The sequence below is a fragment of the Ovis canadensis genome, chromosome 2 (genome assembly GCF_042477335.2).
Source record: "Ovis canadensis isolate MfBH-ARS-UI-01 breed Bighorn chromosome 2, ARS-UI_OviCan_v2, whole genome shotgun sequence".
NCBI lineage: Eukaryota > Metazoa > Chordata > Mammalia > Artiodactyla > Bovidae > Ovis > Ovis canadensis.
Genome location: NC_091246.1, coordinates 118,874,300 through 118,901,385, shown reverse-complemented (window position 1 = coordinate 118,901,385; position 27,086 = coordinate 118,874,300). Strand labels below are relative to the sequence as shown.

At 41.1% G+C, this 27,086-nt stretch overlaps 1 protein-coding gene across 7 annotated transcripts in view; it reads left to right on the top strand.

The window, feature by feature from the left end:
- Positions 1–27,086, top strand: part of HERC2 (HECT and RLD domain containing E3 ubiquitin protein ligase 2) — a 243,505-nt gene that overhangs the window by 199,502 nt on the left and 16,917 nt on the right. For all 7 annotated transcript variants that reach the window (XM_069576810.1, XM_069576811.1, XM_069576809.1 and 4 more), the window contains 13 exons: positions 874–981; positions 2,409–2,540; positions 2,938–3,096; positions 3,180–3,298; positions 3,911–4,036; positions 4,480–4,635; positions 5,028–5,143; positions 5,244–5,442; positions 14,977–15,191; positions 21,884–22,061; positions 22,575–22,736; positions 24,708–24,799; positions 25,004–25,143. In XM_069576810.1, coding sequence (XP_069432911.1) covers positions 874–981; positions 2,409–2,540; positions 2,938–3,096; positions 3,180–3,298; positions 3,911–4,036; positions 4,480–4,635; positions 5,028–5,143; positions 5,244–5,442; positions 14,977–15,191; positions 21,884–22,061; positions 22,575–22,736; positions 24,708–24,799; positions 25,004–25,143 — 1,902 coding nt within the window. The remainder of the gene's footprint in view (positions 1–873; positions 982–2,408; positions 2,541–2,937; positions 3,097–3,179; positions 3,299–3,910; positions 4,037–4,479; positions 4,636–5,027; positions 5,144–5,243; positions 5,443–14,976; positions 15,192–21,883; positions 22,062–22,574; positions 22,737–24,707; positions 24,800–25,003; positions 25,144–27,086) is intronic.

Below are 27,086 nucleotides of genomic sequence, written 5' to 3'. Positions count from 1 at the left end.
CATTGAGCCCTTCTCTGTTCTCTGACTTCTAGAATCTTCTTGTTAGATTTCTGGCTAGTTCTCGTGTCTGGCACTCCCCAGCCACACCATATTCTCGAGCCAGCAAAGATGCAAGCTTTTCTGTATGTCCTGTTACCCTCCTGACTCTCTGACTTTTAGGGTCTCTGCCCAGGCATTGCCCTGCTCTGCACCAGTTAGCATGAGGTCACTGGAGACAGAGTCCCATCCTGGTAAAGTTGAGCTGTAGCTGCACAGGGCAACCCTAGGTGAGAACACATAGAGTCTCACTGTCCCTGCCTGAGTTGGGCAGTTTTTCCGTGAATGAACTCTTCTCAGTTTGTTCGTCTTGAATTAATTTGAAGAGCCCTGGGATCATTGTTTCTTACCATTTTGAATGATTTTATAGTTGTTTTGCCAACCTTTTCCCTCCACCATAACCCAGGTCATAGCCTTCACTGATTCTTTTCTAAGCTAATTTGTCCCAGAGAAGACTCTAGATCTAATGCTAAATTCTTGGTGGACATGATTTTATATGGCTTTTAAAATGTGGGGTGGAGAGGGCAGGATAATAAAGCTTGGTCTCCTGGTTAGGGCTGTAGCATGAAAATTTTTCCAGAAGTGAGACCACAAAATCAGTTGGCCAAGTGAGAGTGTCTTCTGTTGTTTCATCATGGGTGAAATATTTTGTGGGAGGCAGAGTTGGAGTGAGAGGAGTCCTTATGTTTTGAGGTTAGTTCTTCCTGGCCTTCTGCTTTTCGGTAGCTGTTGCACATCATTTCACACTCGCTGCTTCTGTGTGATATGGTTTTGGCCCTGTCTGTGGTATGTTGACTTGGGAGCGTTACCTTGTTTTTGTGCCTACTTGTCCTCCAGGTGCAGAGGGACTCAGGGTGGAGTTTGACCGGCAGTGCTCCACCGAAAGGCGCCATGACCCTCTCACAGTTATGGATGGTGTCAACAGGATTGTCTCCGTGCGGTCAGGTAGGAAGAAGAGTTGAGCTTGCTTTTGTAGAACAGAACCATTAGAACATTACTGCTTCATTCTCATGTGCGACTTCATGAGAGAACGATAAGTGACCTAACTGCAAAATACTCGAGGTTTTATCTGTTTTCCCCCTGTGCTTTCAGTAAGATGATTTATTCAAGTGATGCATGTACCTCCCCACCGATGGGTGGGATTACTGGTGTCCAGTGCAACTGCCGGTCCTTTTGGGGAGCACTGGTTGTTGGGAGGGCCCAGTCTCACCTAGACAATGGAGATGGTGCTGTAAGGTGTTTGGGAGTGTCAGACTCATGCACGGTAAAGGTTGACATACTACAAGGCTTCTTAAAGGTTTTATTTTTTAATTGATTGCTGTGAGGAGGTAGGCTCCCCACTGAGTAAGTGTTGTGTGTGCCTGGTGGACAGTACTGGAGTAGATGGGAGGGGTCTCCTTTGGGCCTCTCCCTCCTCTGATGTGCTCTGTGAGATTGAACAAGAGTGAATCACTCTGTCTAGAGGCTTGTTAAATACCCTTCACTGGGTTTTTTAGAATCATCGGTGTAGGTGTATGTGTGTCTGTGTGTGCAGATCTCTTCAGATATCTTTATTCTTCATCTGGAGCCAGGGTCAACAAATGTTTCCTAACATAGCTACTCCCCTCTGCCTTTGTAGCAAAAGCAGCCACAGACCAAATATAAATGATGGGCCTGGCTGTGTGCCAGTAGAATTTTACTCACAAGAGGTTACTTTGGATGAAGTGGTATCACAGATGAGCATGGATTTTTTTTTTTCTGAGTTTGACAGATGTCACTGTAGTATGCAGTAGTCTTCTGACATGTTTTCAGTTTCTCTGCTTCCAACAGGATCCCTTCCAGGCTACTCCCACACTGCTGCCTGATGACTCCTCTAAGGGGAAGTTCAGTTGGGGTGGAACACCATAAGCTTGTCTCCCCAGCTCCTCTCCAGGGCACCCCAGGCTTTTCTCCTCTCCCTGGAGGGTGGCTCATCTGGGCTGAACTGCCCCTGTGCTTCAGTGGGGGCCCTGTGTCTCTGAATACTTGCTTCCCCTTTGAGGAAGAAGGAGGCTTTCTCTTTGGCTGCCTGGGTAATAACCATTTCATCAGACCCTCTCAAAGAAACTTCTGTAGGCCCTGACCCTGGCGTGAGCAGGCACTGGCCCTGCGGGCCTCTCATGTAGCATTGTGGTTGTGTGTGAGTGTCTTCTGTTGGGGCAGTGCCTGCCTGTCCTCTGCTTCCCAGTTGCTTGCTGCAGTGTGAGCTGAAGGCCTTGGTGTGAATGCACCTGGGCAGTGGGCTGGAGGAGCTGGCTGTCGTTCAGACAGGGTGTGAGTGATTTTGTATCTAAGGAAGTTGATGTTGATCTGATGATGGGTAAACCCACCACCAATGTGCTTTTGTCCCCCAGGCCGGGAGTGGTCTGACTGGTCCAGCGAACTGCGCATCCCAGGGGATGAGTTGAAGTGGAAGTTCATCAGTGATGGGTCTGTGAATGGGTGGGGCTGGCGCTTCACAGTCTACCCCATCATGCCAGCTGCAGGTGAGGAGGGGGCTTGGTGATCCAAGCAAGGGAGATGCACACGTATTTTCAGTTGGTGCTTTGTAGTCTGCCTTCTGTTGTGTTGGGACCCAGCACTGCCCAAGGCCCAACCACATCAAGGCTCAGAACTGCATGAGCTGCCTCACTTGTCTGGCTGTTGGGGTGTGGCACTCTGTTTTCACCCAAAGTCTCCCAGCTGTTGCTGGTTGCCGTTCTTCAGCCGTGTGAGTTCTCAGGTGAAATGTCAGTGTGCGGAGCTTAGTCACGTGACGCAAGAGTGGCACAGCCCTCTGGCCATGGCATCCATGTGGATGACGCACTCCCTTTGGGTGAATCTCCTTGTGGGGTAGCTGTTGCCCTGCCCAACAAGGGGACGTTTATAATTACCTTTCTTCAGGCCCTAAAGACCTTCTTTCTGATCGCTGTGTCCTCTCGTGCCCGTCCATGGACTTGGTAACTTGTTTGTTGGACTTCCGGCTCAACCTTGCCTCACACAGAAGCATCATCCCCCGCCTCGCAGCGTCCCTGGCGGCTTGTGCACAGCTGAGTGCCTTGGGTGAGTGGCACCTCTGTTGCCAGGTCTGTCTTTCTCCTTGAGAAGAATGGTCATCCTCAGACTTTTCTGTCTTCTCATTTCAGCTGCCAGTCACAGAATGTGGGCCCTTCAAAGACTGAGGAAGCTTCTTACAACTGAATTTGGACAATCAATTAACATAAACAGGCTACTTGGAGATAATGATGGGGAAACAAGAGCTCTGGTATGAAACATTACATTATAGTTTCTAGTTATGTGACCCTTTGGGACTAAAATGTTGCTTTAATTATTTTAACTTCTTAATCACAGAAGAGTTGGGAAATTTCACATAGTACTAAGACAGGCTTTCTTGCATTCAGGCTCCTTTATGTTGCTACTATACTGAGTGCAAGCTGGACTTTGATTATAGAAACAGCCCCATGTAGATGGCTGTGAGGATAGGATTGTCCATTGGGCTTAATGAGTCTAACTCACCACATCCCCTTTGTTTTGCTGGATGAAGTAGTTATTGTTAAAAGAATGCTTATCTTAACCATGTTGGAGATGGAGGTTTGTGAAGCAGAAATTCCTTTCTGGTTCCCTGGGAGAACTGTTTTTGTTATACTGAGATTAAGACCAAATATTCTGAAGTAAATTTTCATGTTCTTCTTTTTAATTTCAGTATTCATTATGTCTTTTTAGATTTTTTCCCCATTTATAAATATTAGTCACTTGCTTTAGAGGAAAATAGTATCAGTATAATTAAACATTTGACTCACAGAAACAAAACACTCAACTCAACTCTCCTGAATTTGGTTTCCTAGTATGGGCTATAATTTTGTTGTATTCTTAAAAGAGTTTTTCAGGCAGTGCTCTTGCTGCTTTGGTGAAAGGCCTTCCAGAAGCTTTGCAAAGGCAGTTTGAATATGAAGATCCTATTGTGAGAGGTGGCAAGCAGCTACTGCACAGCCCATTCTTTAAGGTAAATCTTGACTTGTTTTGAGGTGGTGAGAGAACTGCAGAGAGCTGTTAAGTACAGTACATCAAATATCAGGCATCCCTGAGGACACGTATAGGTACTGAAGTTGAATGTGAAACATTTTCAAGACTGTCTGTGTGATCTAAGCTCTTGTGCTTTAATAACAGCGTGCTTTTAGGTGCTTTTACTCAGGTGGCAAGTACTGTAGCAGTGGTCTGGTCTGGGTTCCTGTTGTCAGGTGCATCCCTAGGAACTGGGTAGGAATAATCCACATCATTGGTGATGCCACGCCCCTTGCTGGGCATGTGGCAGTTATCTGGAGTGAGGAATTCTGAAGGAAGACCCACAGAGAGCCTGCATGGGGGCTGTCTTTGGCATGCAGTACTGGTGAAGTAGAATGTTACACTGGGTCTGAGTGCCCCTGTGTTAATTTTTGCTGGCTGCAGGTATTAGTAGCTCTTGCTTGTGACCTGGAATTAGACACGCTCCCTTGCTGTGCTGAAACACACAAGTGGGCTTGGTTCCGGAGGTACTGCATGGCCTCCCGTGTTGCTGTGGCCCTGGACAAGAGAACATCGCTGCCCCGTCTGTTTCTCGATGAGGTATTGTACCTTATTTTGGCACCTCTTTGGGGATGCAAAGTATCTTCTTTTATAGTGTAAAAAGATGCCAGTGTTATGAGATAGTAACATCTGTCTTGGCAAGGAATATCATAAAAAAAAGAAGTACATAGTTGAAAATGAATAACACTGAATTTCAGTTAAAGTTTGTTTTTAGTAAAGATATAATGATATTGCCTAGACATTTTAAAGTATCTTCAATGTAATATAATCTTGGTTTTAATTATTAACCCTAAAATCACAATGTTGATGTTGGCATTCCCTCATTTTCTTGGTTGGGAAGACCTCCTCTCCTGTCTTCTTGCCTTAGTATTATTTATTTTATTCCTGAGAGATGAGTGCTTGATTTATAATCTCATAATAATATTGTCCAGGTGGCTAAGAAAATTCGTGAATTAATGGCAGATGGCGAAAACATGGATGTTCTCCATGAGAGTCACAGCATTTTTAGAAGAGAGCAAGATGAACAGCTTGTGCAGTGGATGAACAGGTTGACTATAGCCAAAACAAGAATTAATATTGTCTGTGGGAAAATGGTGCTTAACTTGGAGTTCTTTCACATGTCAATTGTTTTTTAATGTTTGTTACAGGCGACCAGATGACTGGACTCTTTCTGCTGGTGGCAGTGGAACAATTTATGGATGGGGTCATAATCATAGGGGTCAGCTTGGGGGCATTGAAGGTGCAAAAGTTAAAGTCCCTACGCCATGTGAAGCCCTTGCAGCTCTCAGACCTGTGCAACTAATTGGAGGAGAGCAGACGCTCTTCGCGGTGACAGCTGACGGGAAGGTAAGAAGGTGTATTTTCTGTGTCATACTGACATCAACACTGCAAGACAGCTGTGGCTAGAGGGCAGTTTGGTTCATAGTGTGTATAACGATTCTGTACTAAAACATTATCTCAAGAGTAATAGTATTCATGGTATACTGAAAGCAGTATGCCAAAAATTCTAGAGTATTTCTGTATAATCTTTAACGTAGTCTATGACTTTAGAATTTTTTACTTTGAAATGCAGCATACATACAAAAGTGTATTATAGTTATTTGCATATCAGTTCATTTGATGTATGTATTACTTTTTTGTTTGCTATCATAATGCTGTCTTTTAAAAAATTTTTAATTGGAGGGTAATTGCTTTATATTATCGTGTTAGTTTCTGCTGTCCATCAACATGATCATCCATAGGTATACATATGTCCCCTCCTTCTTGGACCTCCCTCCCACCTCCCACCGCATCCCGCTGCTTTACATTGTCACAGCGCACCGGGTTTGAGTTCCCTGTGTCATGCATTTGCACTGGCCATCTGTTTCACATACGGTGCTGTATATGCTTCAGAGTTACTGTCTCAGTTCATCCCTCCCTCTCCTTCCCCTACTGTGCCCACAAGTCTGTTCTCTATGTTTGCCTTTCCATTGCTCCCCTGCAGATAGGTTCATCAGTACCATCTTTAAAGATTCCATGTATATGTGTTAATATACAATATTTTTTTTTCTGTGGCTTACTTCACTCTGTATAATAGGCTCTGGGTTCATCCCCCTTATTAAAACTGACTCAAATACGTTCTTTTTTTATAGCTGAGTAATAATCCATTATATATATGTACCACAACTTCTTTATCCATTCACCTGTCAGTGGACATCTAGGTTGGTTCCATGTCCTAGCTACTATAAATAGTACTGCAGAGAACACATGTGTCTTCTTCCATTATGATTTTCTCAGGGTATATGTCTAGTAGTGGGATTGCTGGATTATATGGTAGTTGGAATAAGACTAGCTTTTTAAGGAATCTCCATACTGTCTTGCATAGTGGCTGTATCAATTTACATTCTCACCAACAGTGCAAGAAGGTTCCCTTTTCTCCACACCCTCTCCAGCATTTATTGTTTGTAAATGTTTTGCTGATCGCCATTCTGACTGGTGTGAGGTGATAACTCATTGTAGTTTTGATTTGTGTTTCTCTAATAGTGAACAGTGTTGAGCATCTTTTCATGTGTTTCTTGGCCATCTGTATGTCTTTGGAGAAGTGTCTGTTTAGGTATTCCACCAATTTTTTGATTGGGTTGTTTTTCTGATATTGAGCTGCATGAGCTACTTGTATATTTTGGATTGCAGCTGTTTTCTTCCATTCTGAGAGTTGGGAGAAAATAATTGCAATTATTTTATCCTTGTTTATAGTTTCCTTTGATGTACAAAAACTTAGAAGTTTAATTAGGTCCTACTTGTTTATTTTGTTTTTATTTCCATTATTCCAGGAGGTGAGTCATAGAGGATCTTACTGTGATTTATGTCAAGGAGTGTGCTGCCTATGTTTTCCTCTAGGAGCTTTATAGTTTCTGGTCTTTAATCCATTTTGAGTTTATTTTTGTGTATGTCTTAGGAGGTGTTCTAGTTTCGTTCTTTTACATGTAGCTGTCCAGTTTTCCCAGCACCACTTATTGAAGAGGCTGTCTTTTCTCCATTGTATGTTCTTGTGTCATTTGTCAAAGATAAGGTGCCTGTAGATGCGTGGATTTATCTCTGTGCTTTCTATCTTATTCCATTGGTCTGTATTTTTGTTTTTTTGTGTCAACCATATTATCTTGATGACTGTAGCTTTGTAGTATAGTTGGAAGTCAGGAAGGTTGATTCTTATAATTTGTTTTCTTTCTCAAGGTTGCTTTATCTCTTTGGGATCTTTTGTGTTTGCATACAAATTGTGAAATTTTTTGTTCCAGTTCTGTGACAGATACCATTGGTAGTTTGATAGGGATTGCATTGAATCTGCTTTGAGTAGTATAGTCAGTTTCATGATACTGATTCTTCCAATCCAAGAACATGGTATAGCTCTCCATCTTTTTGTGTTGTCTTTGATGTCTTTCATCAGTGGCTTATAGTTTTCTGCATACAAGTCTTTTGTCTTTTTAAGTCGGTTTATTCCTAGGTATTTTGTTCTTTTTGTTGCAGTGGTGAATGGGATTGTTTCCTTAATGTCTCTTTCTGATTTTTCACTGTTAGTGTATAGGAATGCAAGGAATTTCTGTATATTAATTTTATTAATATATCCTATGACTTAATTATATTCGTTGATCAACTCTAGTGATTTTGATCGATTAGCTCTGCTTATAGGCTATCCTCCGTGGTTGTTCCTTAGCCATGCAAGAGGTGGAGAAGGCCAAGGCTTATTAGGGCTCACTTGTTCCCTTGGGCTGTGGAGAGGGTGGAATGTGGCAGCCACAATTAGGATGTACTAAGTAGTGCCTGCGGTGTTAGACTTGTCAGACCTTGTCACAGTCTGAGGCGGGTCATGTGCTCTCCCAGAGGAATATACCTCAATTTGTGGGTCCCTAGGAAGAACCAAGCTGCATAGACTCCCAGCATGGGTTGGGCAGTAACCTGTGCCTACTCACAGCTGTTGGCAGCTATCACCTCTGGGGTCGGGACTGCAGTGACGGCTTTTTGTCTGCTGACTCAGGCACTTGCCCTGGTTTTGGCAGTGTCTAGTCACTTATGTTTACGTAAACTACAGTCGTGTCATATTCTGACTCTGGCTCACCTACCAGTTTTGCTGGTTTTGGCAGCCACCACCTGGGCACGATCCGCTGTCTGCAAATGCATGGAGTAGGAGTTGGAGTGTCCCAGTGGCAATAGTATTTTGTCTCTCTGGGATGCTCAGTTTTTCCCCTGGACTCCTTCAGCTGTGTCCTACTAACGTCCTCAGAGTATTCTCACAGTTGGCCAAATCAGGACCTCTCCCTGAGATTCAAAGCTTGAGCCTCAGCACTCAGCCCCCATTTGTTCCAGGCCAGCAGTGTGAGCAGCTTCTCACCTGGAAAGTGATGTTTGGCAGCTATCTCTGTGGTGAGTTCTCTCTGTTTTTCCGTCTGTGCCCCCGCCATTGTGTTCCCCTCTGAGGTTCTGAAACCGCCCCCCACTGCCACCGCCTTCCATGAGGGGTTTCCAAGTATGTGGAAACTTTTCCTCCTTTACAGCTCTCTCCCCAGGGCTCAGGTCCCTGTCCTGAAATCCTTTCTCGTTTTTTTTAACCTTTATCTTTTGACCTACCTCATTCTAAGGAGATTGGCTTGCCTGTTTGAAAGTCTGGGACTTCTGCCAGCATTCAGAAGGTATTCTTTAGGAGTTGTTCCATATGTAGATGTATTTTTGATGTATTTGTGGAGGGGAAAGTGACTTCCTCATCTTATTCTATCAGCGTCTTGGAAGTTCTCCTATATGTCTTTTAAAAAATTGCTACTGATAAGTGGAAATAGTTGATATTTCTATATTGACTGTATGTCTAGTGAAAGTGAAAGTTGCTCAGTCATGTCCAACTCTTTGCAATCCCATATAGTCCAATGAATTCTCCATGGCCAGAATACTGGAGTGAATAGCTGTTCCCTCCTCCAGGAGATCTTTCCAACCCAGGGATCGAACCCAGGTCTCCTGTATTGCAGGTGGATTCTTTACCAAATGAGCCACAAGGGAAGCCCTGAGCCGAAGGGAAGCCCATGTCTAGTGACCTTATTATATTCTTCTTTCTTAGTATCTCAAACAGTTTTGTATCATCTTTGTAACTTCATGTTCTGAGATCAATTTTGTTCATTCCTTTTCAGTTCACCTGTCTTCTACAGAGAAATGGAGCTAATTGGGCTGGCTGGGAATTGCAGTATAATACTGAACGGGGGTGGTGGTAGTGGACCTTCTTTTTGTCTTAATTTAGGCTGCAAAAGAAACACTGTGATGGGATCCTTCATGCACTTACTGTGAGGTTTTGATAGATGCCTGTTGAGGTCCTTGAATGGACTGGAACCTGGTGGTCTGGAGTTGATGATAAGAAAGTAAAGGAGAGAGAAAGAGGCTGATATTCCTTGGTTTATGCAGAAAACCAGTGAAGTCCCTGACATGGGGCTGGCTCTGTTTACCAAGGCTTCAGTTGCCCTCTCGAAGGGGTGAAGGGGCAGAGCGCCTTCTCGAGAGGGTCTTAGAAGCCGAGGCAGGAAAGTGAACCCAGAGGGCCTCTGTGCTCCAGAGAATTAGCCTGAAAGAGAGAGAGAGACAGAGAGAGAAAGAAGACGCGGGGCCCAAAGCTCTGATGGAGCAAGGGTGTTTTATTCAACATTGTGTGGGTATTTATACTCTTTCCAGCAGAGATAAAATCAAAACTTACAAGTTACCAAGGAAACATGAGGTCATCCATATGAAAGAGAGAGGGTTGTAAATAATCACTTTTACCATATGGTTCATAAAAAGTAAGAGGGTCGTAAATAGTTACTTATCACCATATGGAAAAACTAACAAAGGAAATGCATGCATTCCTAAGCCCCCGGGAGTAGTTTAAGGGACAGAGGATTCATGACAGATCCAAAACAGCACACTGGAAGCCTCCTTTTAAATGCTTCTTGACAAATGCCCTTTATCAAATTAAGGAAGTTCACATCTTTTTCTAGTTATGAATGGATATTGACTTTTGTCAAACATCTTTCTTCATTTAAAACACTATCATACGGATGTTTTTCTCCTCGTGTTGTTGTTTAGTCGCTAAGTCACGACCAGCTCTTTGCAACTCCATGGACTGCAGCATTCCTGTCCTTCACTATTTCCTGGAGTTTGTTCAAAACTGAGTCATGTCCACTGAGTCAGTGATGCTGTCCAACCATCTCATCCTCTGTCACCCCCTTCTCCTGCCCTCAATCTTTCCCAGCATCAGGGTCTTTTCCAGTGAGTCAGCTCTTTGCATCAGGGGGCCAAAGATTAATATAGTGAATTAGATTGATTGCTTTTCCTGTATCAAATGGTCTTGCATTCATTGAAGAAACCTTACTTGGTTAGGTTCTGTTTTATTTATATATTTATAAATATTTATATATATATATATGTATATATATATATATATATATACACACACACACGTGTATACACACACACACATATTGGTTTGTGTTCGGAATTTTAGGGAGACCCAGGGTCATGAGTGTGATCATCATAATATATTTGTCTTACCCACTCCACGTCAGGTTATGATACTATATTATCTGTTTAACTTACAACAGTTTACATAAAACAATACAAATTTATTATGTCACAGTCTGTCTGGGTGGCTTAGGTTGGTCCTCCAACATAGAATCTTTCATCAGGCTGCAGTTGCTGCAGGACTGGCCTGAGGAAGATTCAGCTTGCCATGACCTATTGCCTGAGGTTGCCTTCAGCTCTTTGCCATCTCACAACATGTCAGCTGGCTTTATCAAAGCAGGAGAGCCTGAGAGCAAGACAGAAGTCACAGTCTCGTGCAAGCTAACACAGAAGTGACATGTCATCCCTGTTGCTATATTCTATCCATTAGGAGAGTGTCACTGGGCACAACCCATATCTAAGGAGGGATTACATAGGGGCGGGAATCCTGCGAGCAGGGACTCTGGGAAGCAAATCAGAGGTTACCTGCCAGAAGTATCAAGGTCATGCTACCCAGAAGTATCAAGGTCATGCTACCCAGAAGTATCAAGGGTTGAAGTGTAGCTCTCTTTTTTTTGTTTTTTGGAGTTTTCTGGTGGTTTTAACATATTTAAAATCTAAAGTTAATCAGTGTTTCTGTACTCCTCACACATAAGAAAGGCTGATCCTTTGTTATTCTGTGTTTTGGTCCTAATCTGTGTCCCTAATGATAAGCATTATTATTATTGTTTTTTTATATAGACCATATAGTTTCTGGATTTACCCAAATGTTATGCACATCTTTTCTCACCAGTTAGTTCTTATGTCCTGGATTATCTGGAATAATTTTCCTTCTCAGTTCAGTTCAGTCACTCAGTTGTGTCTGACTCTTTGTGACCCCATGGACTGCAGCATACCAGGCCTCCCTGTCCATCAGCAACTCCCGGTGTTTACTCAGATTCATGTCCATTGAGTTGGTGATGCCATTAACCATCTCATCCTCTGTCATCCCCTTCTCTAACTGCCTTCAATCTTTCCCAGCATCAGGGTCTTTTCAAATGAGTCAGTTCTTCACATCAGGTGGCCAGAGTATTGGAGCTTCAGCTTCAGTGTCAGTCCTTCCAATGAATATTCAGGACTGACTTCCTTTAGGATGGACTGGTTGGATCTCCTTGCAGTCCAAGGAACTCTCAAGAGTCTTCTCCAACACCACAGTTCAAAAGCATGAATTCTTTGGTGCTTAGCTTTCTTTATAGTCCAACTCTTAAATCCGTACATGACTACTGGAAAAACTATAGCTTTGACTAGACAGGCCTTTGCTGACAAAATAGTGTCTCTGCTTTTTAATATGCTGTCTAGGTTGGTCATAACTTTTCTTCCAAGGAGCAAGCATCTTTTAATTTTATGGCTGCATCACCATCTACAGTGATTTTGGAGCCCCCCAAAATAAAGCCTGTCACCGTTTCCACTGTTTCCCCATCTGTTTTCCATGAATTGATGGGACCAGATGCCATGATCTTCGTTTTCTGAATGTTGAGCTTTAAGCCAACTTTTTCACTCTCCTCTTTCACTTTCATCAAGAGGCTTTTTAGTTCCTCTTCACTTTCTGCCATAAGGGTGGTGTCATCTGCATATCTGAGGTTATTGATATTTCTCCCAGCAATCTTGATTCCAGCTCAGCGTTTCTCATGATGTACTCTGCATGTAAGTTAAATGGATGACAATATACAGCCTTTCCCTATTTGGAACCGTGTTGTTCCATGTCCAGTTCTCCCTGTTGCCTCCTGACCTGCATACAGATTTCTCAAGAGGCAGATCAGGTGGTCAGTCCTTCTACTGATACTTTAAACATGTATTTTCAGTTTCTTTTAGTGAGGGTCTGTTGTTGGTTAATCTCCTGATTGGTTTTTTTTTTTTTTAATATCTTGATTTTGTCCTTTTTCTAGGTCAGGGTTGCAAACTTTTTCTGTGAAGGTTGCCATAGTATTTTTTGGCTATGGGACTCATACAGTCTGATCTCTGTTAAAATTATGAAAGCAGCTTGAGGTGAATATGAAAATGAGTGAGTGTGCCTGTGCTCTAATAAAACTTTTGTTTTTTGAATAAAAAATAGGTGGTGGGCCTGACCTGGCCTGTGGGTAGTAATCCAAGCCATGTCCTAGAGTATAAAATTTTCAGTTGACCTTTATTTTTAGTCAGTCTATTAAACATTTTATTCTTCTGGCTTTTGGCCCTCATTGATCATGACCTGGGATGTCAGCAGTCAGATTAACTTTTACCCAAATGAAAGTTAAATCCTTTCTTTGTATAAATCCTTTCTTTGTATAACAGCTGCTTCTAAAATCTTTCTTTAGTGACTTATACTTTCACTATGGTGTATTTAGATGTCAATTTCTTTTTTTTTCCCTGTCCTTTTTCATTGTTTTTTTTTTTTTAACCAGGTGGTGAGGGATGAAGGATGGGCTTCCTGGTTCTAGGAACTGGTCTTTTAACATTCTGATAAATTCTCAGACATTATTTTTTCAAATATTGCCTCTCCCATATTTCTCTATGATCTGTACTTAAAACTCCGAGTTCTAATTGATGTTCAAGTGAGGAGGTCTATTCCCAATTCTCTCTTCTTATCTGTTTCCTCTTCTTTCTGTGTTTCTTTGCCATATGCTCGGTAATTTCCTCAGAGCCATATGCTGGTTTTCTAATATTTCTTCACCTGCTTATAATCTCTTTTATGTATCAGGGCTTTTAATTTCAACTCTATTTTTTTAATTTCTGCAAATTTTGCTTTGTGTTGTCTTAGTCTCTCATTCCTTGGGGATACTTTCAAGCTTTTATTTCTTTAAACATAATATTGGACTTGTTTCTTTTGACTCTTAGATAATGGGAATTTTTAAAATTATGAGCTGACTGTTTTCCTTGAAAAATTTTATGTAGAAATTCTTTGAGATGAGGCCTAGTTTTTTTTTGTTGTTGTTGTTTTTATTTAGATTTGTTATGCAATTAATGGACACATTTAAAAAAATGATATCCTAAACTATTAGAATCTGTTAACATCTTAGTTAAATATCTGCAAGAAGTAGGACTCTGAAAGGATGGGACAGCTTTTTGAAGCATAGAAAACTGCCTTGAAATAGCTCCATGAAAGTTTCCAGGCAGAGACTGAGAGATCAGGCAGTATCTAAATGAAGAGAAAAAGAGAAGCCAGCGCATTTGTTTGCTTTTTCACATAGTGTTCTCTCCTGCCTCTGCTGGTTAAGAAGTTTGTGGTGTTAGAGGTCTGGTCTGAAGTCACTAATCAAAAGAGAATTTATGACCCTGGGGTACTACAAGTCTAAGCCATTGTAAATTAAATCCTCTACCTACAGAATTTAGACCATAGGTAGCATTAATTCAGACTGAAAACCAACTCAGTGACCAGCTTTTGTGGTTATGAATTCTCAGGAGAGATTTTTCCACCCTTTCATTCAGCCCTAAGGTTGAGAAAGACAACTTTCTTTTGTTTTCTTCTTAGTTCTCATTCAGTGTGAGTGGGAGGAAGCCCTTCTCAGTCTCTTCTTTCTGCAGTTTCCGGTTGGGCTTGACTCCTAACCCTCCACACCCTGTGCACTTGAGGCCTCAAAACATTCCCAGGGGAAGCTGTCTTTGGGCTCCTTTATCTGTCTGAATTCTTGGTTTTACTTCTTGTTTTGGGGCTTCAAGTTTCCTTCCTGTTGTGTCAGTGCAGCAGACCAGTTGAAACAATGTGAAGCAGCCTTTAAATTGTTACAGGAGGGGTGTTTGACATGCATTTGGAAATGGCAGTCTGATTTTTTTTTTATGATAAAGATGTTTTATATCCTAAATGAATTACCCACCTAGAATGAAAGAAAAAAATAGTATGTTCTACTATGTGAGTTATATACTGCTTTGCTGAAATATTAGATACATGTATACTTTTCCTGTGGGTATTTGTGTAGGTGTTATCTGGGATTTGCATATAGCGTGTGCATGTGTGCTTAGTCGCTTCAGTTGTGTCTGACTCACTGCAACCCTATGGACCATGGCCTGCCAGGCTCCTCTGTCCATGGGATTCTCCGGGCAAGAATTCTGGAGTGGGTTGCCATTTCCTTCTCTGGGGTTGCATATAGTAGATAATTAAATTTTTTTTTTTGCTTTTCTTGGTATTAATTGCTACTCTAGACAAAATAGAAGTACTTGCAGGGAAAAGATGTGTTTTCAAAATACATTTTCTGAATTTGGGGTTTCTATTAATTGTAATTTTTTCTTTAATTTTTAGAGTTCTGATAAAGAAAAAATAAAGTCTTAATTTTAAATTTCATTTTTCTGTGGCAAAAATACCTAGAGCATTGATTTGATTTATTGATTATTGAAATATGGGATCCTTAGATAAAAATATGATGTCTGTATTATTTTATCTTGTAGCTATATGCCACTGGGTATGGTGCGGGCGGCAGACTAGGAGTTGGAGGGACAGAATCGGTGTCCACCCCCACATTACTTGAATCCATTCAGCATGTGTTCATTAAGAAAGTAGCTGTGAACTCAGGAGGAAAACACTGTCTTGCCCTCTCTTCAGAAGGAGAAGTTTACTCTTGGGGTGAAGCAGAAGATGGGAAGTTGGGGCATGGCAACAGAAGGTATTTTGTGAAAACATCATTTTCAGTGTTATGTTTTCCTTTTCTTGATTTTATTTGTGCTAATGCTTGTATAGTATATTGGCAGTTTGTTTTTAAGGACAACATTTGCAATAATCTACTCAAACTTAATGACTTATTTAGCAGAAATAATTCATGTAACATTATTTAGGCTTGCCTACATGACCTCTCTGTTGGGGGACATCAAATCTGAATTTTGATTTCTGATTACCAAGTATGGTGAGCTTCATCTTGTCCTTTCCCCTGAGGCTGCTAACCCTGGTCCTAGTTCTCCACTAACAGCTGGCATTTTGTTAACATGCAGATGCTAAACCTATAAATACAGAGCAAATGGCAGTGAGGGGAAAGGAACACACAGATGACACAGTTTTTTACACAAAACAACCAAACTCAGTGATTTTTAAAAAGTAATGGGAACTGAAGGCCACATTGGAGTCACAGGACCTTTGCATCTGAAATAACTGAAGCACCAGGCAAGACACATGAAACAGCAGCCCTCAAGCCATTGAGTAACAGGTGATAAAGTGTGTTCAGTGATCTCCAGTGAGCACTGACACTGCTTGTGGGGAGCCTGAGAGGCAAGGAATAGGTCACCTAAAAAGATTGGGGGGGAGCGTTTTCAGAGCTCACGGAGCTCAGTAGATAGTGCCTACTTCCAAACCTCATAATTCATAGGCCACTAAGTAGAGGACTAAGAATGATGGGGCACAAAATTGCCAAAGAAATTTAGCCACAGACTAACTGAATATTGTTTTGATCCCACTAACAAAGCTAGAAAAAGCTAGACATGAAAGGACTAAACTGTTTACAAGTAACTATGCTGTAGAGGTCAAAGCTCAAGAATATGTTATGGATACAAGCAGTATATAGTATTTACAGCGTTGTTCATGTGGTCAAAAATTATCAGGCACATATCTCTTCAGTAGTGTTGGGAAAATTACATGTTCAAATGCAAAAGAATGAAATTGGACCCCTGTCTTACACCCCTCGCAAAAATTTGCTCAAAATGGGTTAAACACTTGACTATAAGATCTGAAATAATGAAACTCCTGTAAGAAAACATAGGGGAAAAGGTCTTTGACATTAGTCTTAGCATTAATTTTTTGGATATGACACTAAAAGCAAAAGCAGAAAAAACAAATGGGACTCATCAAACTGAAAACCTACTGCACAGCAAAAGGAACAGCACAGTGAAAAGGCATCCTATGGAATGAGAGAAGATATCTGCAAATCATGTAACTGATCAGGGGTTAATATCCAAAATACATAAGAAACAGTGTCTCAGACCTAAAATACAGTTCATAGGATTAATGGCAGATTAAACATTACAGAAGAAAAGGACAGTGCGCTTGAATACAAAACAGTAGAAACTATTCAAATGAAACAGAAGAAAAGAATACATAAAAGACCATAGTATCAGTGAGCTGTGGGCAGCCTCCAGTGGCCCAATATATGCATAATCAAAGGTGAGGAGGATGGAGATTTTGAAGATGTAACGGCTGAAAAAATTTCAAATTTGATGAAAATTATAAACCCACAGATATAAGAAGCTCAGAAACCCCTAAACAAGAGAAACACATGAAGGAAACTACACCAGAGCATATCATAATCAAATTGCTCAAGATCATTGATTAGGAGGAAAAAAAAATTAAAGCAGCTAGAGGGAAAAATACCAGTTATATACAGAATAACAGATGAAGGGTGGTAGTGAATTTCTGATGAGCAGTAATGCAAGCTAGAATACAGTGGAGATACTGAAAGTAAAAATAACTGTCAGCTTAGGTGTTTTTACTCAAGAGAAATTGTTTTTTCAAGAACGAAGTTTAAATAGACTTATGCAGCCATATAAAAGCTGAAATAATTCAACACCTCTGGTTCTGTACAGCTAAAAATTTCAAGAAATTACTTCAAATAGAGGAGAATTACACCAGATGGAATCAGAGGTCTATAAAATGAATGAGGAAATTACTCATGAATTAATATGGTAATATTTTCCCTTATCTCTTTAAGAGATAATTGAATATTTCCAGGGTATGATAAAAATGAACTGAGGATGCCTAAAATATAGGAATAAAATATATGACAGCAGTAGCACAGAGGCTGGGGGTGGAGTGGAAGTGGACAGATACTGTTGCAAAGTTCTTATACTATGCCTGATGTAGTCCATGGCCCCAAACTAAACTGTAGTGATTAGAGGTGCATTTTGCCATCCCCCAGCGCAACCACAAAAATAGTGCAATAGAAAGCTTCATCTGATAAGCCAACAAAGGAGTTAAAATGAATCATAAAATTTACTTACAAGAAACCAGAAAAAGAGAAAAAAATGGGGTAAACAGATGAGACAAATGGTAAGCAAAATAGTAAGATGTAGCTCTAACCCAAAATATATTAACAGTCACTTCAAATGTTAAATGATCTAAACAACACAGTTAAAAGTAAAATTGTCAGAATGGATATAAAAGCATGATCAAATAATATGCTACATTGAACAAACTTTGTATTTAACACATAGATCTGTTCAGAAACATAAATAGATTAAAAGGGTGGGAAAATATGCAAAAGAAAGCTGAAATACCTGTATTAATGTTACACAAACTAAAGTTCACATTAGAGAATATAAACAAGGATAAAAAGGGTCATTTTATGTAATGATATGGTCAGTTGATCAAGAGGATATAATATTCCTAAATGTTCACACAGCCAATAATCTTTGAGATACACGAAATTAAAATTACTGAGCTGCAAGGAGAAACATATCTGCAGTTGAAGATTTTAGTATTCCTCCGTCAATAACCAAGGCTAGAGCTCCAGTACTTCGGCTACCTGATTCAAAGAGCTGGCACATTAGAAAAGACTTTGATGCTGGAAAGATTTAAGGGCAGGAGGAGAAGGGGCGACAGAGGATGAGGTGGTTGGATGGCATCACTGGCTCAGTGGACATGAATTTGAGCAAACTCCTGGAGACAGTGAAGGGCAGGAAAGCCTGGAGTGCTGCAGTACATGGGGTTGCAAAGAGTTGGCCATGACTTAGTAACTGAACAACAACTCAATAACTGCTAGAGTTGGTGGATAGAAATCTGTCAGGAGACTTGAACAACTTTATCGACCAACTTGATCACAATAGCATACTACTTAACAAGACATTGTTTTCAAGTACACATGGAACAGCTGCTAATATAGATCATAATTTGGGCCAGAAAACAAATCTCATAAATAAAAAAGATTCAAGTTATATAAAAGATTTTCCCTGACCACAATGGAATTAATTAGAAATCGAGTAAATCAATAACGTATAGGAAATCCTCCATTTATTTGGAAAGTAAGTAAAACGTGTTAAAATAACTGATGGGTCAAAGAAAGAATCAGTTAAATTAGAAACAATTTGGAACTGAGTGAAAGTGAAAACAGCATGTAAAAATATGTAGGATCCAGAAAAAGCAGTACTTAGAAGGAAACTTATAGAATAAAATCCCTTTTTATAAAAGAAAAATGGTTCCTAACAATGACCTCAGCTTCTACTTTAAGAAACTAGAATAAGAAAGACAAAGTGAGCAGAAGAAAGGAAATAAGAAAGAAAGATCAGAGCAAGAATCCATGAAATAGAAAACAGAAAATGGAAGAAAATGAAAGAAAACATAAGTCAGTTCTTTGAGAAAGTGTAATCAATGAAAACCTCCATTTAAACTGATCTTTCTCTAACACACACACACACTGTGAGTGTGTAGGAATATCAGGAATGAGGGAGTTTTCGTCACTTAAGATGTGTAGTTACTGAAAGATGAAGTATGTTGAATAACTTTTATGCAAATGGATTTAACTGTTTAGATGAAATGGGCATATTCCTCAAAGGACACACATTCTTTAATGCTGACTCAGGAAAGATGAATAGCCCTGTGTCTATTTAAAAAATTGAATTTTCCACAAATAAAGTCTTCAGGATCATATAGATGACTAGTGATTTCTACTACACATATAAGTAACGGATAATACCAGTTCTGCACAAACTATTTCAGAATAGTGAAGAAGGGAATTTGCCCCAATTTAGTATTTTGTGGGGACAGTTATATTCTTATATCAAAATCAGACTCAGATATTATTAGGAAAATACAGACCAATATCCTTCATTGACATAGATGTAAAAATTCTTAATAGTTTAGAAAATTGAGTATTAACAGTATGTAAAAGGATAAAGCAGTATAGCCAAGTGAGGTTTATGCCAGAAATTGAATAATTGTTTTAACATGAAAAAATTGATCAGTATAAAAAAGAAAAATTATTTTGATTATCTCAATGGATGAAAGGCAGAAAAGCATTTGGCAGATTAACCTTTGTTTCTGATAAAAACAACTTTCAGCAATATAGGAAGGAACAAAAACTTCCTGAACTTGATACAGGACATCTGTGTTAAACCTGGGACTAACACGGCACCTGATAGTGGCAGACCGAGCACTTTTCCCATCTCCAGGAGCAAGACAGGGCCGCCTCCTGATGTCAGCAGGTGCATTCAGCATTGTTTAGCAGGCTTAGCAAGTGCAGTACAACAATGCAGAGAGGGAAAAGGCACTCAGATTGGAGAGAGAATTTGTTGCTGTTCAGTCACTCAGTCCAACTCTTTGTGACCCCATGGACTGCAGCACACCTGACTCCCCGGTCCTTTACTATCTCCTGAAGCTTGCTCGAACTCATGTCCATTGAGTTGGTGATGCCATCCAACCATCTCGTCCTCTGTCATCTCCTTTTCCTCCTGCCTTCCATCTTTCTCAGCATCAGGGTCTTTTCTAATGAGTCCACTGTTTTCATCAGGTGGCCAAAGTATTGGAGATTCAGCTTCAGCATCAGTCCTTCCAGTGAATATTCAGAATTAAAACTGTCCACTTACACATAATATAATTATTTTTGTAGAAAATCTGATGGTATCTACAGAAAAGCTATTGGAATTAAGAGGTGAGATTAGCAAAGTTGCAGGATAGAAGATCAGTAAATAAAAGTCAGTTGTAGACAAAGGAAACATTGCTGTATCAAAAAAAGTCAATAGTGTGTCTTTATACATATTACATATGCAATCAGAAAGTGAAATTTTAAAATACTACTAAAATTGAAATAGGAATAAATTTGACTCTAAAATATGGATAACTTAACAGACAACAAAAAAAAACCCTATAAAAATGTTACTGAGAAATTGTAAAAGACCTAAAATTATGGAGGAGTACACTGTGTTCATGCGTTGGAAGACTCAAACAACCCCTTCCCATTCAAAATTTCTGTAGAAATTGACAAGCTGATTATAAAATTCATGTGGAAATGCAAAGTACTTACAATAGTAAAAACAAATTTTGAGCAAAGTTGGAGAGCTGATACTACCTAACTTCATGTCTCATTATAAAGATATAGTAATCAAGACTGGGAGATACTGTAAAGAAAGAGAAATGTGTCAGTAGAGCAGAACAGGATGGGGAGTCCAAAAATGCACTTGCAAATGCTGACACAATAAGTATGGAAGAATGAAATTTGATTTGTCCCTCACAATTTGCATTGAATAATTTACAGAAGTGCAAAGACAAGTTTTTGGAAAAAAGATAAGTCTTTTCAGTGAATGGTTTTGAACAATTCAGTAACCATATGGTAAACAGTGATCTTAAATTCTTACCCTGTACCATTAATATCCAAGATTAAATCCTTCACTTTCTACCTAGGCTAACTAGCCGTTCTTCTGTTCAGATCTGGTTTAAAGCATGGACTGTGCAACATGTCCAGTAATCTGTCCAGAAATAAGGACTATAGCCTAAATTCCACATACCATAGCCTGAAATCTTCAGCCTTGCCTAAGGGAATACCTCGATCTTTGAGCGTGAATTATCTTGCATCGTATCCAACATTAACTCATACACCTAAAACTAAAAACTTCTAGAAGAAAGCATGGGGAAAACTTTTTGTGACCTTAAGTCAGACAAAGATTTTTAGCTAGAACTCCAAAAGCATAATTAAATAAAAATAGGATAGATCGGACTTCATAAAAACTGTGAACTTCTCTTTGAAGAACTTCACAATTTTTATAAAGACAGTGTTAAGACAGACATGCTATAGACTGGGAAAACATTTGCCATCATATATTTGACTAAGGTCTTATATCTGAAATCATTAAAAAGAGCTTTCAAAACTCAAGAGAAAGAAGTTTGTTGTCAGTGCTTGTCATGTTGTAGACTATTTGAGTCTGTAAATAAAAAGTTGATTTATAGCAAGGGTGGATAACCTGTTTCTCTAAAAGGCCAGATACTGATAAATATTTTGTCAGTCACATACCATCTTTGTTGTCTACGCTTCTTTCTTGTGTTGTTTGTTTGTTTTACGACCCTTAAAAAATGCAAAACCCATTCTCAGTTCACTGGCCTTTCAAAAACAGTAAACCTGTAAGTACTACCCCTTGATTTAGACTGTACATCTCTTCTCTGGCATTTGGCAGCGTGTATAAAAGAAGGTAGGTAGCGTATTATGTAATTTAGAGTTCAGGCCTGAAAGATTCCTTCAGATTGATTTTTTTTTTTAATAATTGACTTGATGTAGATTGAGAGGTGTGCACTGAATAAGTGAACAGCAAACCAGAAGCCTAATATTAAATAATTTAAAAATATCCAGGAATTACACTCTTTCTGCTGTATTTTGTGATGTTTCTGCAGTCCGTGTGACCGTCCTCGTGTCATTGAGTCTCTGAGAGGAACTGAGGTGGTTGATGTTGCTGCCGGTGGAGCCCACAGCGCTTGTGTCACTGCAGCTGGGGACCTCTACACCTGGGGCAAAGGCCGGTATGGCCGTCTGGGGCACAGTGACAGTGAGGACCAGTTAAAGCCGAAGCTGGTGAGGAGAAGCTTTGCTTGGGAGGTCTGGAGGGACAGCTTGCCATTGTCATTATTCTTTTGTAAAAATAAAAAGTATTTCCTGTTGCAGATTCGTTTTAGTTTTAGAGTTAACGGTTTTATTTTTGGTGGGAATAAAAACAATCTTGGTATGTTTTCCATAGGTCATTTAAACAGGATAGTGTTGAAATTTTATCTACACTAGTAAATATTGCTCTGGCATCTACCTAGAGACTTTTGTCTCCTAGAAGGCCCAGTTTTTTGGGGTGAGGCCATAAGGTGGCAGAACTGAGCATTGGACACTGAGACCTGCCTCTTACAGCTGAGATGCCTGTAGTTTGAATATGTGAGGGGTATTTTCTATCTTGTCTTATAGGATTATTAAGGTTACCTGTTTTTTGGGAAGAATTAAAACAGGCATCTCCAAAACAAAAAAAAAAATTCCTCAGCCTCTCTCAGGGAGATTCTCTTTCCTGTTGTGGTCAGATAACCCCTAAGTCCCTTTTCTCTGCAGGTGGAGGCGTTGCAGGGCCACCGTGTGGTCGATGTTGCCTGTGGCAGCGGAGATGCCCAGACCCTCTGCCTCACGGATGATGACACTGTCTGGTCCTGGGGGGATGGGGACTACGGCAAGCTGGGCAGAGGAGGCAGTGATGGCTGCAAGGTGCCCATGAAGGTATTTCTCTTGACATTTCTGGGGCCCTTGGGTGTGAGGTCTCTGGAGCTCAGGTTGCTTATGGGCACCATCCACGTGCACAAGCCCAGGGCCCTACTGGGCTCATGTCCTGTCCTATACTGCATCAACTTCATCTTTTAACTTCTTTGGAGAAAATATAATGGGTTATTATTGGGCGAAAAGTGAGTGAAAGACGCAGAGGTATAAAGATGTAAGTGCTCTTTCGTGCTCTCTTAGAAAGTGAGGAATCACATAGTCTGTAGTTTTGATTAGTATGTAGCCCTGTTTGAGGAAAACCAACCAACTCATTCAGTTTACTGAGGTCTGTACCTATGCAGTGTACTAGTACTTGCTGAAAGGCTGCATTTGGCTTAGTCAGAAGCTGTTAGATGGACATCTTGTGAGAAGCCAAGAGAAGAGGCTTCACTTAAGCTGAGTGGCTCTGGGTAGTTTATTAACATTTGTGGTCACAACTGTATTTTGCCTTTGTGAATAGGTAGTTGGCAGAGGGGTTTCGTTCATTGGTGTGCTTGGGTCACTTGCTGGCTGCCTAGCAGCCTGCAGCTGTGATTTGCTGTGGACTTGGGAGTGCAGGTGCTATGAAAGAAAGCTAGAAGCTGTCTCTGCTTGGCATCCTCTCTTGCTGGTGTTCTGAGACTGCCCGTGTGGAATAGAGGCCAGCACGGTGCATGGGCAGCCTGGGAGGGGGTGGAAAGCCACTCAAGGCCAGTCAGAATATGAACCTGAGCTGGGACTGCCAGGCTGTTCTTCTCAGAGCTGTGCCGCTCAGTACAATAGCCACTAGCCATACCTGACTACTAAAATGTTAGCTTAAATCAGAACTAGTAAGTAAAATTACAGTTGACTCCCTTGCTTAACAGTATCCACATTTCAGGAGCTGATGTGCTTCCATGCTGGGCAGTGTGGACACCATAGGCTTCATTATCATGTGGTGTGGCATTGGCAGGTGCTGGCTGGAGGCAGGGCATGATGAAGGAGGTGGCACCTGCACCTCTGTGCCATGAGGCTGTGGCTGCTCAGGGCCTCCTTGGCAGGTGCTGCTGGAAAATCTGGGACTCAAGGCTGCCTCCTTGTCCTAATCACCACTTTCTCTTTTCCCTTATAGTTATATGGAATTTTATGCAACCACATGACAGGTTGCTTATGATTTCCAGATTTAATTGTTGACTTTTTTATGTTGAGAAAGCTTTAGACTTAACCAGGATTGAAATGTCAAGTACTTGGGGAGAGGGGGCACTGGAGGATATTAACTGATATCATTGTGATGGGGGTGGGGTGAGGAAAAAACTAAAAGAATTAAGTCATTACTAATTTAAATTCATAATTAAGTATGAGAACTTGAGTCCAGGAACAGTCACAAGTAATAAGGAGCATAGTTTGATAGGTGAAGAAAGATGATAGCTAGGTAAATGAATCCCAATAAGACCTCTGGTGCTGGCTATGAAGGTTCTGGACCCTTGAGCAGGCAGGGGCTGGGAGTGGATTCTAATATGGGCGTGATCACCATTGTGTTTAATTGGAATAACCTGGGCAGATGGATTGCTGGTATTAGAGGGCCAGAACCCTGTTTGTCTTGGCTACTCCTCCCTGTTACCTGCTCCTGCTCCACTGTGGACTTCGACGTCTCGGAAGGCTGATGTGAAGTGCAGGGCTTGCTGGAGAGTGGGGCTGCCATAAAGAGAAACTGAGTCAGGAGAGTGAATTCTGGGAACAAGCAGTGTGTTCATTTATACGGCAGGTCTCATGGGTCTCTGGCTGCCTGTGGCCTCTGTACCCTCAGAGCCTTTTGAGAACATTTGGTTACATGGAGCAAGATTTTAAGTTGTAATAAATATTTGGCATAGGAGTAAGGGTTTTCAGAGTTCTTTATTAGATTTAGTTTAGTATATGGGTGCAGCCATCAGCAAAATCCTTGATTCAATCAGTCTAATTGAACCGTTTCCCTTCTAGATTGACTCTCTTACGGGCCTTGGAGTGGTTAAAGTGGAATGTGGATCCCAGTTTTCTGTCGCCCTTACCAAATCTGGTGCTGTTTACACTTGGTATGCAAGATTCTGTTTATTTAATTCCACCAAAACCAATGATTGTTAATTTGAAGTTACATTAACTGTCTTTCTGTAGACTGAAATGTAACTTCTGTGGCAGGCTGCAATTTCTGTCTTCCTGTAGGTGTTTGTACCAGAAGGTGGGGCAGCATGGTGAACCAGATGGCATTGTACTCATAAGTTCCATGTTCTTGTGTGCAGGGGCAAAGGTGATTATCATAGGCTGGGTCATGGATCTGATGATCATGTTAGAAGACCTCGGCAAGTCCAAGGGCTGCAGGGGAAGAAAGTCATTGCCATTGCCACTGGTTCCCTGCACTGTGTGTGCTGCTCTGAGGACGGTAGGTGGAGGCAATTTTGTAACTTGGAGGTGTGTGATCTGAGAGGTCAGGGATGAATGCACAGCTGTAAGGTGGGGGCGGGGGGTATGGAGGGATTCATTACTGTATTCTGAAAAGACATCTGTGGTGTTGGCCCTTGTGAATATATTGTGTTTCATGGCAGAAAAGAGTTAGCAGAGCAGGGCTGCTGTGGCTGTTTTTATTTATTTTTTCTTAATTGCAGTATAACTGCTTTACAATGTATTAGTTTCTGCTGTATGATGAAGTAAATCAGCTATATATATGTATATATATATATATGTGTGTGTGTGTGTGTACGTATGTATGTATGTATCAGGTCAGTTTAGTCGCTCAGTTGTTCTGACTCTTGTGACCCCATGGACTGCAGCATGCCAGGCCTCCCTGTCCATCACCAACTCCCAGAGTTTACTCAAACTCCTGTCCATTGAGTCTGTGATGCCATCCAACCATCTCATCCTCTGTCCCCTTCTCCTCCCACCTTCAATCTTTCCCAGCATCAGGGTCTTTTCAAATGAGTCAGTTCTTTGGCATCAGGTGGCCAAATCTCCCCTCCCTCTTGAGCCTCCTTGCCTCCTGACCCCCATCCTGTTCCTCTGGTCATCGCAGAGCCCCAGGCTAAGCTCCCTGTGCCGTGCGGCGTTTTCCCACTAGCCATCTGTTGCACACATAGTAGTACATACATGTCAGTCCTCATCTCCCGATTCATCCCATTCTCCCCTTGCTCCACACGTTGATGGCTATTTTTAGAAAGGCCTGCTTGTGAGGTTGGCCTTCAACTGGCTTCTGGGAACCTGGATTTTAGGCTAACCCACTAGCCCTGATTGAAAGAGGCCTTGTTAGAATGTTTGAAAAGAGTGTGGTCTCTGCTGAAACCTGCTTCCTTCTGGGGGCGGAATCTGGAACTTGGGTACATGCTGAACAGAGGTGCCTGCGTGATCTCCCCAGTCAAAGTCCTGGGCACTGAGTTTCTAATGAGCTTCCCTGGTGGACAGCATATCACACGTGGCCACAGCTTGTTACTCAGGGATCTAAATATGTCCGTGTGACAGCCCCTGCAGGGGAACTGTTGGGAGCTCGCTCCTGGTTTTCTCTGCACTTCATCCGTGTGCTGTTTGCTGATTTTGCTTTGTGTCACTGTAGTGAACTGTGGCTCTGTGTATGATATGCTGAGTTCTTGACCATTTTATTTACTTATTCTCATCAGATATTTAAAATTTTTTTTGTTTTCATGTTGTTGGACTCATAGTTTCCTAATTTATTTAATGAGTTATATATATGTAAGCTTGTTTCATGCAAGGGGATGGGCACAATAAAGGACAGATAGGGTAAGGACTTAACAGAAGCAGAAGAGACTAAGAAGAGGTGGCAAGAATACACAGAAGAACTATACAAGAAAGGTCTTAAATGACCCAGATAACCGCAATTGTTTGTGGCCACTCACTTAGAGCCAGACATCTTGGCGTGTGACGTCAAGTGAGCCGTAAGAAGCATTAGTACAAACAAAGCTAGTGGAGGCGGTGGAATTCCAGCTGAGCTATTTCAAATCCTAAAGGATGATGCTGTTAAAGCGCTGCACTCAATATGTCAGCACATCTGGAAAGCTCAGCAGTGACCACAGGACTGGAAAAGGTCAGTTTTCATTCCAGTTCCAAAGAAAGGCAATGTCAAAAATTGTTCAGACTACCATACGGTGGTGCTCATTTCACATGCTAGCAAAGTTATGCTCCGATTCCTTCAAGCTAGGCTTTAGCAGTACATGAACTAAGAACTTCCAAATATACAAGCTGGGTTTAGAAAAGGCAGGAGAATCAGATATCAAACTGCTGACATCCGTTGGATCATAGAGAAAGCAAGGGAATTCCAAAAAAATATCTACTTCTGCTGCATTGACTATGCTAAAGCCTTTGACTATGTGGATCACA